The 15,360-nt window shown below is 40.3% G+C and overlaps 1 protein-coding gene across 1 annotated transcript in view; it reads left to right on the forward strand.

Moving 5' to 3' along the window:
- The first annotated feature begins 15 nt into the window (after positions 1–15).
- Positions 16–15,360, forward strand: part of atg2a (autophagy related 2A) — a 30,270-nt gene continuing 14,925 nt past the window's right edge. The window contains exons 1-21 of the mRNA XM_008420453.3: positions 16–547; positions 878–1,040; positions 2,434–2,583; positions 2,781–2,883; positions 5,219–5,363; positions 5,543–5,764; positions 5,854–5,953; positions 6,731–6,895; positions 7,629–7,771; positions 7,928–8,003; positions 8,118–8,361; positions 8,585–8,726; positions 9,274–9,372; positions 10,521–10,676; positions 11,251–11,524; positions 12,679–12,751; positions 12,935–13,109; positions 13,189–13,331; positions 14,415–14,536; positions 14,678–14,835; positions 15,187–15,319. Coding sequence (XP_008418675.2) covers positions 377–547; positions 878–1,040; positions 2,434–2,583; positions 2,781–2,883; positions 5,219–5,363; positions 5,543–5,764; positions 5,854–5,953; positions 6,731–6,895; positions 7,629–7,771; positions 7,928–8,003; positions 8,118–8,361; positions 8,585–8,726; positions 9,274–9,372; positions 10,521–10,676; positions 11,251–11,524; positions 12,679–12,751; positions 12,935–13,109; positions 13,189–13,331; positions 14,415–14,536; positions 14,678–14,835; positions 15,187–15,319 — 3,157 coding nt within the window. The 5' untranslated portion in view covers positions 16–376. The remainder of the gene's footprint in view (positions 548–877; positions 1,041–2,433; positions 2,584–2,780; positions 2,884–5,218; positions 5,364–5,542; positions 5,765–5,853; positions 5,954–6,730; positions 6,896–7,628; positions 7,772–7,927; positions 8,004–8,117; positions 8,362–8,584; positions 8,727–9,273; positions 9,373–10,520; positions 10,677–11,250; positions 11,525–12,678; positions 12,752–12,934; positions 13,110–13,188; positions 13,332–14,414; positions 14,537–14,677; positions 14,836–15,186; positions 15,320–15,360) is intronic.

Here is a 15,360-nt window from a genome sequence, read left to right on the forward strand (position 1 = left end):
TTCAGTTGGCGTATGATAACAATAAACAACCCCGAAACAAGAGAGACGCATCTGCCGGACTTGTCGCTGTAATTCGACAGAAACGAAACGAAAAGATGAGCCGAGGGAGCCACGCTCGCTTGGAGTGAGTCCTCTTCATGAAGTGGAGGAGCCTCGCTGGTCCTGACACACAGGAATTTTGTAGTTTTTGCGTGAAGCTCCGAGGAGAAGTGGAGTTACGGTTTGTCCCCTTCCTTAGCTCCCTGTAGCTAGCTGCGGCTCATTCCTGGTTCCTGAACACTTTGTTTCAGTCTGTTATGCAGTTTCCAGAGGACTGTAGGCGCACTCGATCTCCTCCGCCACCTCTCTGCTCCCTCTCCCCGCACTCTCTGGCCCTATGTCTCGCTGGCTTTTCCCCTGGTCGGGCTCAATCAAGAAGCGGGCCTGTCGGTACCTTTTGCAGCACTACCTTGGTCACTTTCTGCAGGAGCGGCTGAGCCTTGACCAGCTCAGTTTGGACCTGTACAATGGCAGCGGTGATATCACGAATATCAACCTCGATGTGTGGGTGAGTCCACGTGAAGGAAGCACCAGACGTCCTGTGTTATTGTGGGACGCCTGCTCTCTTGACTGTGTCGCAACTGCACTCCCGAGTTCAACAACAATCTCCAACGTCATGTTTTAGCCTAGCTCCTGTTTCTTCGAGGAAATGCATTCAGGAGAAACGCATCACCTCCCCTCCGGATTAGAGTTATCTTTTACTTTCCTAGATGGATGTATTTACCACATGCTCAGCAAACAAAATGTCAATAGCTAGTCTGGGGAGGCATTTTTTCTCTTTTTGTTTGCCCTAAACACATCCTTGTTTGTTGTTCCTCTTTATTTGACTTTCTTACAGGCGGTCAATGAGCTGCTGGAGTCTCTCGGGGCTCCCCTGGAGATAGTGGACGGCTTTGTGGGAAGCATACAGGTGACCATCCCCTGGCAGGCTCTGCTGACTGATCATTGCACCTTAGAAGTTTCTGGTCTTCAGATAACATGTCGACCCAAGTACCGAACCAGTAAGTTTAATCCTCAGGTTTCCTTTCAGGTGGACATGATCCAACTGGTTTTATGCGATGCAGGAGAATAACAATTACACCAACAGCAGCTAAAATAATATACTGATCATTACAGCAATTCTAATGCCATCCATGAATGATGGGCGGTAGTTTTTCAGTTTCTCTACCATGTATTTCTGTTTTTTTATATATAGAAGAAATATTTCCACACACCTGAATCTCTTTTTAAGCCATGAGAAAAGTGTCATAGCCCTTCTTCAGCCAGCTGATCATCAGCTGATTACCTTCATTTATGTAATATTTATGTAATCATTAATCTTCCAAGTTGAATTCAGTTGAACTGTGAAACATTTCTATCACTGTTTGTGTTAGAAAAGCCTCACATATGAACCTGAGAAAGAGAGAAGGCATTTGAAAGGAAGTCAGTGTTTTCTGGCTTGTTGAGGCTGCAGGAGCAACAGTTCGCCAGAGCAGTCCACATTTAATGTCTCATTATATATCCATGAGTAAATTTACAGTCCAGAATGCGTCCTGTTTCATAGAGTGATGACCGACTTTAATATGCAGACTGCAGCCGTGCCTGGCATTCTTGTTGCAGTTGCATCAACTATTTTATTACGAAGGCTGTATACACTGTCACTAGTGCTGCGTCTGATTTATCATCAGCTGATGCTTCATTTAAATGAGGTGTGTGAACTGAGTTATTGTCTGCATATTGCATATTGTCTGTCAGTGACTTGATTTGAACAGAATTAACCTTTTATTCAAGTCATAAAGATAAAACTAAGAGGCAATCAATGCTCCTTTCCCCTCTTTTCCATTTTGTAGTTTTGGTTATCTTGAACCAGAGAAGCAGCCGCCTGACAGCGGACATATAGTGTTTTTGAAAGCTTATGATTGAAAGTAATTTTATATAGTCCATGCTGTAATAAATGTCTGTATGTAATAAATGAGATGTAGTTGCAGAAGATCGCTCATAATTATTTTTGGTGTCATAATCTGTCATATCTCCATAAGTCAGTTGACTCAAGGGGAACAGAACCATAATTGATGGGAGTACGATGAACTATGATTTTTTTTTTTAAGTAAATTGTATTGAATCATGTGTAAGATTTTATTTTATTTTTCTTATTTATCTTCATAATTCATCAGATTTGTATTTTGCATCTAACAAAAAATCTAAGTAGACCAGTTTTTTTCTCACTGGGCTGCTGAAGTATCCAGACATTTTGACAATTTCACTTTTAGTTACATTTGTTCCTCATAGGGAACCAGCAGCATTTCCTATATAACGTCTCAAAGCACAACTACGCAGGAAGGGAAGCTGCTGATCTGTAGTTAACGCTCTGTAACATCAGGATTACTGTAATCATGCCGTCTTGTTCATCTAAAGGCGGAAACTGGGAGTCACAGGGATGGTCGTCCAGCATGACCTCCAGCATGCAGCTGGCTCAGGAGTGCCTAAAGGACCCTCCAGAGGCGTCCGAGGAGCCGCCTGCCCCGCTGGAGGGACTTGAGATGTTTGCACAAACTATCGAGACAGGTGAGCAGATCTTCTGGGCCTTTACAGAACGATCATTCATAAATCATGGAGAGTTTGATAGTGGAAATGATTATCCTCATCTTCACATGTGATGCACTAAAACAAATTTGTCACATCTTAAAGTAAAAACTATAGTTTCAAAACTATAAGCTGATGTTCTTTATTCTTTTAATCTCTTTAATGAATTGCATTTGCAGTTCTCCGCCGCATCAAAGTCACATTTATAGACACCATTGTCCGCATTGAGCACCAGCCCCTGGACCTGAAAACAGGAGTTGCCTTAGAAGTGCACATACAACGGTAAGCTGCTGATTTATTTAAGATTTTCTGTTAACAATATAAAATATAAAGACAAAATTGTATTTTTTTACTTGTTTTGTTAAGTTAGATGCTATTTGACAATGTTGTGAAAATGCTATAAGATATAAATTTATATATACTAAAAGAGTCTGATCAGGATTGTGCACAGATGCAACTTCCCTTCATTAAATGTAAACACTCACTGCTGCCTTTCATCATAGATCAAAGTATTTGTGACATAAAGTGATGTTTTGGTTTTATTGATGAAAGTTTATTTAAACACTAGACATTTTTCTTACTTCTGAACCTACATTTTTTTCTGACCAGAGCCAAATATAAGTTCGCCCCAACATTATAAATACTTTGTTTTTAATAATTCACTGGTTTCTACACATACCTTTGAGAACAAATTGATCTCTATCACAGCAACTCAAATGCAATCTGCAGTCCTTATTAGATGGAAAGCTCCATATAAAAAAAAAAAAACGTATTCCTCACAGTTCAGATTAAAACTGAAATCTCTGCTTTTGTTATCAGTGTTTGTTAAGAAACTCTTACATCAGCACTTGTGCTGCTGCCAGTGATGAAAGGAAGCAAAATGGAGACCTGAAATTGAATTTCATCTTCTCTGCTCCTCAGCAGGCCCTTCCTCTGATATGATCATGAATGTTTTTCACCAAAGAGCTTTTAGGGTGAAGCTCATTTCAAACTGGGTCAGGATTGACAGGTTTATTCCCCTCCGCTACACTAAAGGTGTCTTGGACATTTAATAAATGAGTGTGATGTGGTCATAGTCAGCAGAACGGAGGCGATGGCTGTGTTTTACTGCAGTGTATGTAATCATGTTAAGTGCAGCGGTCAGTCTTTTTGAGTTAATTTGAAAAGTGTATTAACGTAAAAGTTAATACTTTCTACATGCTTTATTTTATTTTTTATGCTACTGGCGTTTTATAGAGATGACAAGAAAAAGTTTTACAGTTCACGTAAGTTTTCATTTAGTTTTTAAGTTCTGCAAAGTCAGAGAGAAAATCTAGTTTTCAAAAGTGTAACATCATAATTGCAGCATTATGAGTTACAACATGTTTATTATAAATACGCTCAGCCTGAAGCAGCCAAGCTTTTGCTTTTCCGACCCGTGTTCCCTGCCTCAGATGAACCCTTCCTGTTATGCTGGTGTGTTGACAGAGCTGCTCAGATGAGTTGTGTCCATGTGCGGTCAGTGACTCTCCTGTCATGTTTGCAGCAATGCAACATGCTGGAATTCATTAACGTGTGAAACAAAGCTCCGGTGATGCAGGAAACCTAGACTGCAGTAGATTGATCTGCAGCAGTAGATTGATCTGCAGCAGTAGATTAATCTGCAGCAGCAGAGCACTGCGCTCCAGATCCAGACATAAAGTTTCCTCTGCACTCAGATCGATTGTTAGGTTTCAGCTGGATAGAACATACATGGCTCCTTGTTCCACTTATTTTTTATTTCTTATGATTATTAAGGTTGACATTGTCAAATTGGTTTAGTATAAAAAAAACTTTTTTAGAGTTGTGTTTTTATTATCTAAATGTTTTATTTGCAATTGCAGTTTAAAAAAAGGGGAAAATCTCTTCCTCTGTGAAATTAAGTTTTATTTAGAGGTGCAAAAGCCCAAGTCTATGTAATGGATACACCGAGTGTAATAACTAGAGCTTCACAATGTATCCAATTTCATTCGTCAGTGTTCTTAGATGCTTCATTTGAAATGTGATTAATTCAACCTCTGCATATAAACTACACATTTTGCCAGTTAGATGGACTCGGATGCTCTGAATGCCACACCAGGTGTGTTTTTAGTGTTTAAGATGGTAAAACTCATGGAGAGATTTAGATAAATGTGTTAAGGTAAAGAATGAAACGAGGCAGAAAAATATGAGTTATAATTATATTTTGGGTCACCACAGTTTTTATAAATGGCATCAGTATTGCATAATTGTCATATTTCTTGCATCCTAATGATAACTAAATTTGTTTCACTTAGCCAGAGATCAAAATAGTCTAATTTTCCTCCAGAAGATATACTGTAAAAAATAGTTTTCTTTTTTCTACTCATTCCTGTAAATTAAACCTAAGATCTCCCTCTGTTTTCAGTCTACGAATGTATAATAATCTGTGAGGAAAAGCTTGATTGCTGCATCTTTTATGTAACTTTCCTTTCTATGACCAATGAAAAACAGAGGATTAATTCATCAGTTATTTTCTCAGTTTAAGTCAATCTGTCACACTCCAGATCTTATTACTTCAGTTTATACTTCAATGTCTGAGTTATAAGAGATCTCTGAGTGTGTGTGTGTGTGTTTCCAGCTTGGAGTACTTTGATGAAGCCGTGAAAGATCCTTCCAGCCAGACTGCCGTGCCTGTCGACATCCACCAGCCGCCCGCCTTTCTGCACAAGATCCTCCAGCTGACGGAGGTTCAGCTGTTGTACGACATCATCGGTGCTGTTCAGGTAAAGGATGCAGCTAAGGTCCTGCAAGTTTTGGATGTATCTATCCATCCACTTCCTACACCTTCTTATCCTTGCAGAGTCTCAGGGGGGTTGTGTCTATTTCCTGTTACAGTAAAGCCATGTTTTATGAGAGGTAAACAATTCTGAACCGGAACAAAAATGATTGTTTTGTCTCCCAGGGTCCTCTTGGGGAGGTGCATCTAAACTCAGCCACACCCAGTGAAGGAGATGATGAGGAGGAGGATGAGGAGAAAGAAGAGGATGAGGAGAAAGAGGAAGAAGCCAAACCCTTGAAAAGCAGCGCCTGCCCCCCGTCTCAGCCGCTGCTCATAGGGCGCTGCTCTGGCTCTATTGAAACCACAGTGAAGATCAAACAGAATGACATGCTGCCTGGACCAAAGGTGTGTGTTTCTGTCTTATAAATCTGCCGAGTTGCAGAAAACGGATGCCCTCTCATATCGATGCCTCCGTTCTCCTCTCTGCTCACCAGTTGGAGTTGGATGGGAGGGGGGGATGTGTTCACCTGCTACTGTCTCCGGATCAAATTACCCTTCTAGCAGACCTCCTGGCAGCCCTGTGCATCGACATTGGTACAGTATAATATCTGCTTTTTTGACATCTGAAAGAATAGTTTAGATCTTTGTTTCTGATTACCATGATTTTATTAGCTTGCTTATGAGTGTGTTGTTCATGTAAATGGTTGAGATACAGTGACTTACAAACCTATTCATGCCTCTTGAACTTTGCAACCACAGACCTCGTTGTCTGTGCAAAGTCATTCACATTGTTGAGGTTGATAAATAAAAGTTTTTACAAATCTAAGAACTGTGGGTTACGTTTGTATCTGAGCATGTTTATTGTGTTTTGGGCCACGTTGCTGCCACCTTTGCACATCTAGATAATATATTTTTGGATGCTTCTTTGTAAAGTAGCTCAATCTCAGTCAGACTGGGTGGAGAGCATATACTAGCATTCAGTTTCAAGTCTAGATTTTGGTCCATACTTTGACTGGACCATTCATTTCTAACTCTATTTCTGTGCTCATTGTAGCTGCTGAAGAACACTCTTCCGATGCTCTTCAGTTGAAAATTTATTTTTGTGTTTCTGTTTCTGTGCTTTTATAGCACTGAGATTTTCTCTGAAAATGTAAATAGTTCATTATTATAATCACGGATTATGTGAAAATTTGAGCTTGTAAACTGGATCTGTGTATCTTGTAAAATGCTTAGATCTGACATTTGTTTTTGAGTCAAGATGGCATCAATAAGATTTATTAATTGGCTCATAGATGGTATTTTTTATGCAGTTTCTATGTTTTGTCTGTCTGTTCTATTACTAACAGTGATTTTGTTTTGTTTTACCCTCAGAGCCGGAGCAGAAGTGTGGTGGCGTGAACAGTCGCCCGTTAGACTCAGAGGACCTGCGACTGATCGAGGAGGATCTCAGCAAGCAGCTGGGATCCAGTCCTAAAGACAGGGAGTGGGAGAACGAGCCCCACCTGGAGCCCTACGTCACCAGCCTGGAGAACGGAGGTACGACGACCAGAGGTTCACCTGTGGTGCTGATAAAGGTCTAAATCCAGCTCAGATTTAGACATTTTATGTGTCATTAAACTATGGCAGGATTCATTCTAATGGATGATTGTTACAAAGATAGATTATTTTTCATCTTGAAAACAAAAGATTGGAGAAAAGCGTAAATAAGACCCTTTTTTTGCTAGTTTTTGTCATTATTTCCTGTGTTGTTTTTTGGTCAAATAAAAATAAAAATTGCACTTTCCAAATAATTTATTTGAAGAATGTAAAATATTGTATTTGTAGGTATTATTGCAGTCATTTATCCAGTTTTTCTGAATTTTTTCTGTATTTAGGAGGGGGGGGAGGTTGTCTTCAACGTTTCAGAGCATCAAACAAGTTTTATGATTAAAAATAATATGAGAAAATAAAAAAAGCTGTTTTTGAATTATGATTTCAGTTATTGGGGAAATTGCTACCAGACTCGGTCCACCCCAATGTTTAAAAAAGTAATCTCCAGTCTTATTAAATCATGATTTAACGGTGATGGAAAAAAAAAGTTTGAAAGCAGAAATAAGTTTTATTAGCATCACCCAGGCTTGATTAGTGCCAGACTAGTAGAACCAATAGATGAACTAAATGGATCCCGTCTGATATAAGATCTACAAAAGATGAGAAGAACACGTGAAACAGTACACTGCAGTAAAGTTAAGCACCGCAGCATTTAACTTTTGACCTTGTGTTTGTCCAGAAATGTTTTACTCCATGGGCCCTGCAGGGATGAGCAGCAGTGTTACGTCCACTCGCTCTGGCAGCGAGCTGTCGGACAGCGACATGGAGTCCTCCACACACAGTCTGAGCAGCCTGACGCACCCGGCAGCTCTGACAGCACAGGTACAGCCTCCGTCTGTGTACATGTGTGTTTAAACATGTAGCAGAGGACCAGGATGAGCCCATTTGTATCCAGGATGAATACTTATTGAACACGTATTTTTTTTAGCAGCACAGCAAAGTAAATTCTGTACTTTCTTTTAATTTCTTTCATGCCAGGGCTTGGCAAGCTGTCCTAGAAGATATCCTGTAGCAGGATGCTTATCCAGCCTGCCACATACCAGCAGGATCAGAGGTAAAGTCAGCTATTTGAGTAGCAAACAGTCTAGATTAAATAAAACACTGGCTGCACCTTTGTTTTCAGTATTAACTACGAAAGACAGCTTATTATTTATGTTTTTAACTGCAGGGCGCTCACACAGTGGCCAGGCAGAGCAGCTGAAACCCGAAGCCTTGCTGCGCCTGACCCTCGGTGGGCTCACTCTGACCATGCTGCAGGAGGACCCGCCTTCTGATGGAGCCTCGTCATTAGCTCAGGTGTCTCAGGTGTTCTTCCGAGGGCTGCTTTCATTCAAGGAGAACATGTTGGCCAATAAAAACTTCAACCATCTGAGAGAATGCTTCGCCGCAGCCTGTCCACTCTCCAATCTCAGGTATAAAAGAGGTTGAACTTTATAAAACAGATTTTAGTAAGGATAGTTGCTGTTACAATAAGGGTTTTAGGTAGATGGATGTTTTCTTAGTAAATTGTAGTGAAAAACATTTAGGAGTAGATATGCTTATGGAGTAAATATGTTACAAGTTTCACTCACTTGAGTTACAGCCCTCGGTGTGTTTCTTCATTAAACCGATTCACTGTGAGGTTTTCTCTGGTAGGTTGACGGGGGCAGCAGTGCAGGTGACATGTGAGACGCGCAGCGGGAGACGCCGCTGTCGGGCCGTGACTTCGGACCTTTCTTTCAGCAGACTGGAACTGTTGGAGTGCCTCTGGCAGGATGGAAAACCTCAGTACTGTGAGGTACAAAACAACACGTTTTTAAAAGAATTATTACTGTTTGTGAATGTGAAAAGTTTGTCATTATCGGTCACACTGTCTTTGGTATAAACAGTTTCATTATCAGCGACAAGCTACTTTGCAAATAATTGTTTTTCTGCAGTCTAGAAAAATCTGGAGTATTTTTTAAGTATTAATGTTGAAGAGAAAGGGAAGTTAAGTTTTATAACTGTTTGTATCTACAGACTTTATTACTTGTCTGGTTGTGTAAATGTTACCCAGCTGTTTCATCCATTGATCAATCCTTCCTAGAAGATTCTGCTACTGAAGGAAATATGTCCTGTAAGTTCATTGTGAACTCAAAGTTTGGGAAGCCTCGAATCCTGACTTCATGTAAAATTAAAATAATTGTCTTTCTCTTTACATTGTTTTCTAATGTAAGGCTATTTTGCAATAAATCATGAGACTTGTATGTTGGTCAAGTAAGCTCATCTGTAAAATTATATGAATTTAGCATCTCAAGCCAATAAAACTTTGTATTTTTATGGTTTTCTTTTTTTCCACTTTGCAGTTACTTCAGTTCCAGAAAGCTGGACTGTTTACAGTCGGAGCCACAGCCAGACCCTGTGCCCAGCTACACTACAGCCTCACTGAGAAACACCTGCGAAAAGTACGAACCATGTTTCAACACATTAAACTGTTTAAAAAATGTTTTATTTACATCTTCAGGTCTAACAGGTGAATGTAATCCTTTTCGTAAACACACTCAGACTTTTTTTGACACTTATAGAGACAGAAAATCCTCTGCCATGTTCACATTTCATTAGAAACTGAGCTTGTGAGAATCGCTCCAACTCAACAAACTGAGAATATTTGTTTGAAACATTTTTTTCACAATAACTGGAAAAGTACAGTAGCTGCACTAGACGTCACACCAGAGCCTCGATAAGAAACTCTCTTTGAGCCCACTGCCTCGCTTTCTGTTGTCTTTATCACCCAATTTAACGAGTTATCTTATGCCTCCTATATGTAAAATATGTTCTCAACACAATTATTTCTGTAAATGTGACTCGTACTGCTGGTTTTCATATTAAAAAGCTTTGCTTTATTCTTCATTTAAGCCTCATTGGCATCAGAACGTGAGGTGGTGTTACTCTACATCCTGCATCTTATTTTACCAAGCACATTGATTTACAGAAATTATGCTGCTCACCTTATGGAATCTTTTTATATAAATTAAATAAAAGACTTAATTCATCAAAGTGCAGTTTTCTTCAGTAGTCTGTTCCTTTTTCTCTGTTGAAATAAAGTCTATTTTTGCTCTATATGTGGCCATTCTAGCACTAATATGAAAGTATTTGGAGGTTTTATAAGGTTACGGATCCAAATGTGTTAAAAAGTTTCCACATTATAATCTCTGTGGATTTTATGAGAGGCACTGGAGTCTTGGAGCAATGATTGATTTTCAGATTTAAGTAATTAGATCAAGTTGTGGATTTTTAGCTGTAATTGTTTTTGTATTTATTGAACACCTCAACAAAAATCACTCCCTGCTACCAAGTGAAGTTCCAGTTGATCATATTTTGTTTGGGGAAACAACAAACCGTAAAAAATGAACTTCTTCTTACAAGCATTTGCAGATGTTGATCCAGAAAGATTGTGTTTTACTAATAACCATCAGCAGTAGCGTTTCAGGAGTCATCTGACACACAAACTTGGCTTTACTTTGAGTTTTGTTTGTGCTGGAGGATAAAACTTAATGGCTGCTATCAGAACGTTGCTGCATATAATTAAATGTATTATTCTGTGTGTTTGCAGGGTAAGCAGCGTGTGCTGCGGCGGGACAGCGTGGTACGGGTAGAGCTGGCGGAGCTGAGCGCAGAGCTGGACCTGGACATCCTCAGCCGCCTGGGGAACCTCAGCAGAGCCTTCAGCCACTGTCCGAGCCAGAACTGTGGACCAGGACTCATACAGGTGGAACCGCCAACACTGCACTGCGTTTTAATGTAATGCAGTCCAGAAACCCTAAAAAATTGAGACCCAAGCCAGAAAACACTAAAGGAACTCGGAGAACTCGAAATATAAATCAGCATTTCTGCATGTGCTTATTTCCTTCTGTTAACTGTCGGCAATCAAGACCACAAAGTATCATTGTTGGACTGCTGACTGGGCAGAAAGGCATGTTTAAAGCTCACCTCTCGTAATTTTGTTTAAAGTGAGTCAGTGTGGTTGTCCAGAGTCATGAACTTTTATGTCATCGCCACACAGAGAAACCAAAACTATTAAAATCTTTGTTTGAAAACATCATTCTGCCACGTCTGACTGATCAAACTTGTGCTGACGCAAACATTAAAAAGCCATCTGGGTTCAGAGGGAATCAGTAGTTCTCCGATCATCCTAATATCAACCTTTCAGCCTCCCGGCTCCGTAATAAAGCGGTGGTCGGCTGTGATTACAGGGTTGATCGTGACCGAATCTACTCTATAAATCAAGTTCAGCTTTTATTCTGGAAATGAGTCCAAGAACGGTCTCTTTTCTTTTTTCTCAGACCCAGAGCGTCGAACTTTGCTCGTCCTTCACCCTCCTGTCCCCCAACGCCGTGCTCAGACTTCGCTTCCCCATCCCAGACCTGCGGCCTCCGCCGCTGCGTCGGCCGCCATCCCAGAGGGCAGTGAGGGAGGAGACGTTGGTGCTGGAGCTGACGGAGCTGGAGCTGAAGCACCAGGAGGCCCCGGACCTGCAGACCCAGCAGCCGGCCCCTGGGCAACAGTGGGGCCCCTGTCTCACCCAGCTGTTGGAGGCCTCTTTCACAGACATGCATGGTGAGGGCGCACAGAGCCACAAAGAGGGGTCTAGTTGGGTTTTTTGGCACTATTATACCAGTGTTCCTCTAGTCTTTACCAGCATATTGTTTCTGCTTCACCTCAGAAGGGCCTTTGTACAGGTGTTGCATAAATTTCATATATTTCAAACAAATACTTAAAGTAAAATTATTTGTCTTACAGGACAAAAGCATGACTTGAATGTTGCAGCACTGACCCAATCATATGGGTCAGTGCTGCACCATGCAGACCTTCTGTCTGCACTCAAGCTGCACTCCCCTCAGCATGCCAAGCGCTTAGAGCTACTCGAACTGATGAAAATTAAGAGATGACATGGACAAAGTAATGTACTGGTGCTTTAGAAATTACTTATATATGAAAAGGATTGATATTTGACAAAATTTAACATCATTCCTCTTGAATGCAATTTTTTTTCCTCGTACATCAATTAGTCAAAAATACATTAATATGTATAGATTGTGGACAATTATGTTGATAAAGCATCCTCTTTTGTAGTTATTTCTCAAATGCATAATTTAAACAGGAATATAGAAAATAAGCTCTGTGTTTCAGTGGAGCAGAAATCTGCTTTATAAACCAACAGTTTGGTGTAATTTAATACCTTTATCACCCATATTTAATATTTGAAAGTGATGTTGTTGACCATTAAAAGTTTCATGCAAATTATTCAATTGTTTCTTTACTTAGTGTTCAGTTATGCATTTTGACAGATTTTACACCCTAAAACGAGATTTCCTCTCAGATGGTTGATTCTAATTAAATACACACACACTAATGAACTGGGTGATGACGCCGGCAGGTGCTTTCCTGCAGCAGGTTAACCCACCAGGAGGCGCTAGTATCACTGGTTGTGATTTGTAGATTCAATTTAAAGGGAGTCAGAGTGAGACGTGGTTTACACAGATCATTTGTTCTGTCTGAGTATAAAAATAAAATACAATATCTGTGTTTAGAAAAGATAATAGACCATGTTGTAAAGCTTAATGTAGTGCTGTATTTGTGGTTTGATTTATAACCTTGACTTCCTTGTTTCTGGCACATCCTTCACTTTACAGAGTGTCCTTTAAATTAGACGTTTGTCACTTTGTTCTGTAAATACTTCATCACATATTTGCCTTGATGTGTTTCACCAGGATCATATGAGGGCTGGGAGGGAGGCTCTTTCCCCTGCATCAGAGTGAAGAAAAACCGCGACTCTTTGCCAAGGTTAGACTCCGTGGCGATAGCAACTACTATAATGGCCAAAATGCAGGACGGTAGAAAAACACTCTCACCTCTTTCAGAGCTGTTTCGTTTAAGCACTTTTATTAGTACACAAGTGGATAATATTTTTCAGTAATTTGAATTGATTTTTGAGCACACCCACGCTGAGAACGTTTCCATCAACAGGATATCGGTGCGTGTGCGCGGCGGTGAGGCTCAGGGCCCAGCAGCAGGTCTGAGTGGGATGAACCTGGGCCTCATGAAGGATCTCGGGGCCACCTTCTTCGAAAGCCACTGTGAATTCAATGAGAAACCCAGCTCGCCGTTTTCTTCTAACCGCACCATGTTTGAGACGGAGGAGGTGTGCTAACACTCAAAACTGAGAAATACCAACACGTCAGCCTTCTTGTTGCCAACTCGATGTGCTTCGCTTGAATTAGATGGTGATTCCGGCCGACCCGGAGGAAATGCTCCAGTTTCAGGAACAGTGTGTGGCTCAGTGTCAGTGCGCGGTGGACATCAGCTTCCCGCTGGCGTACATCCTCCTGCCCAGCAAACAGGCTTTCCAGAGCATCTACAACAGGTTTCATTCAACCGCCTTCATCTTGGATTCAAATATTCCTTCTGTAGCTTTTATTTTTTCTAGAGGATTGTGCAAAAGTCTTGCACCAAACTTCATTTCTTCATGTTTTATTTCCAAGCAACCAAACTTTCTTGTAAGACTGTTCAGGTTTTCTAAAAGTATTAAAATTTTGAGTGTTTTTTTTTTTATTATTTTACTTAGGTTGATTTTTATTTATTTTGACATTTTTCAAGAAATTTTTCAAATAACTCTACTTTTAGCCAACACACCTGATTTAATAAATATCTCCTGTGCAGAGCTGATTGACATGTCAATGAGTGAATTCAGCTTTTTGATTCATTATTATTGGAGGAGGGATGCATTTAAAAGTTTCAGGATTGTTGGCGCTCTATTATTTTCATATGAAAAACAATTTGGCAAAAAACAGAATGTGACTAGTAACAAAAGTGATGCTAGTAAAAATAAAATTACAAAGAGGCAATAGTAATAATTTTGTTAGTTGGATCTAAAGCAAAAAACCAAAGGTAACAGTTTGACAAAGTTTTGCCACCAACAAGGTGATTCCTCTCAAAACATTTGGTGGCATCACAACCACAAACGTCACTGGATTTATTGAATTTTTTTGTGTTAGACCAAAACAAAGAAGCATATAATTATGAAAGGGAAAAAATTAAGAATAGCTTAAAATAAATGTAAAAGTGTGACATGCTTTTGAATTCAGCCCCCTTTACTTTGATGCACCTAAATAAAATGTGCCTCACATTAAGCCTGACACTCATTTGTTTTTCTTCCATTTTTCCACTTTCAGCACAGTTTCAATAAGAAGAAAGTGAGTCAGAAAACATGAAAAATCAGTCAAAAACAAAGAAAAACTTTGATATTTAAGTACCATTGATCGACACTACTTTAAAATAATTACAAGTAGATCTGTCTTCTGGAAGCAAAGTGTGAATTACGTTTTTGTTCAGTTTTATAGTGAAAGTTTAGTTGCCTTTAAAGCTGATTGTTGTCTTGTTTGCTGGAGTCATGTCATTTTGTGGAGTGATCTGAGTTCTCCACCATCCTCGCCTTTTATTCCAATAGGATCAATAATGACCTGTTGCTGTGGGAGCCGCCTCCCCCTCCTCTCTCCTCGGCCCCGGGCCCCGACCAGAGCCGCCGTCCCTACGACGAGTTCCAGCTGTGCAAGTCGGCCTTCAGACTGGGCAAGTTCCTCTGCTCTGATGGAAAAAATTTAATCCTGACATAGATTTATGACAAACAATAACAGCCGAGGTGCCAAAATATCTACTATTGGCTTTTGCATTGTTTTTGTATTAAACCGTTTGCTTCACACTCTGCCACAGACTCTGACTCAGAAGAGGATGAGCCTCAGTTTTACTTGGCCAGCGATTCATCTGGAAGGATGCAGCAGTCAGTTCCTCTTCCCAGCCACAACCTCAGCCTCCTCTCCCTCACTGTGATTATTGGGAAAGGTCGCCTGCAAGCCAGAACTGACAGGAAGGTGAGCCAGGAGGAAGATGGATTCAGAGGAGGGCACTGATGAGTTTTACTGCATCAGATGATACAAGGAGAGACATTTTTCCCCTTTTTAAGTATGCTTAAGTGATTCAGCAGCCACGTTTTAGTCTTCCTCTTCAATGTTTGTACTTTATATAAACATATAATGTACATCGATTGCTAACGAGACAAAACGTGTCTTTTTCCTGTAGTATTTCCTCTACATTAATGACCATTTTTAATGTCTTAAAACTCTGTGGAAGTTGAAGTTAAGTTCAGTTTGAAATTCATGTTGCAGCATCACTTTGTTCATGTAGTTCTTCTGGGGGGTTTTTTGTTTGTTTTTTCACGTTAGGAGGATGAAACTCAGGGAGAGCTTGTGCTTGACCTGGAAGGGGGGAAGATTTTCAGCGTGGCGCAGCATCAAAATGATCCCAACCTCAACTTCCTGACGCTGGAGAGCAAACGAGTGGAGCTCTACCATCGAGGTGCACATTGTGGTCTCATCTGCAAACATTTTCATTGTTAG

Source organism: Poecilia reticulata, chromosome 10 (assembly GCF_904066995.2).
Source record: "Poecilia reticulata chromosome 10, P_reticulata-male-v2, whole genome shotgun sequence".
Classification (NCBI taxonomy): Eukaryota; Metazoa; Chordata; class Actinopteri; order Cyprinodontiformes; family Poeciliidae; genus Poecilia; species Poecilia reticulata.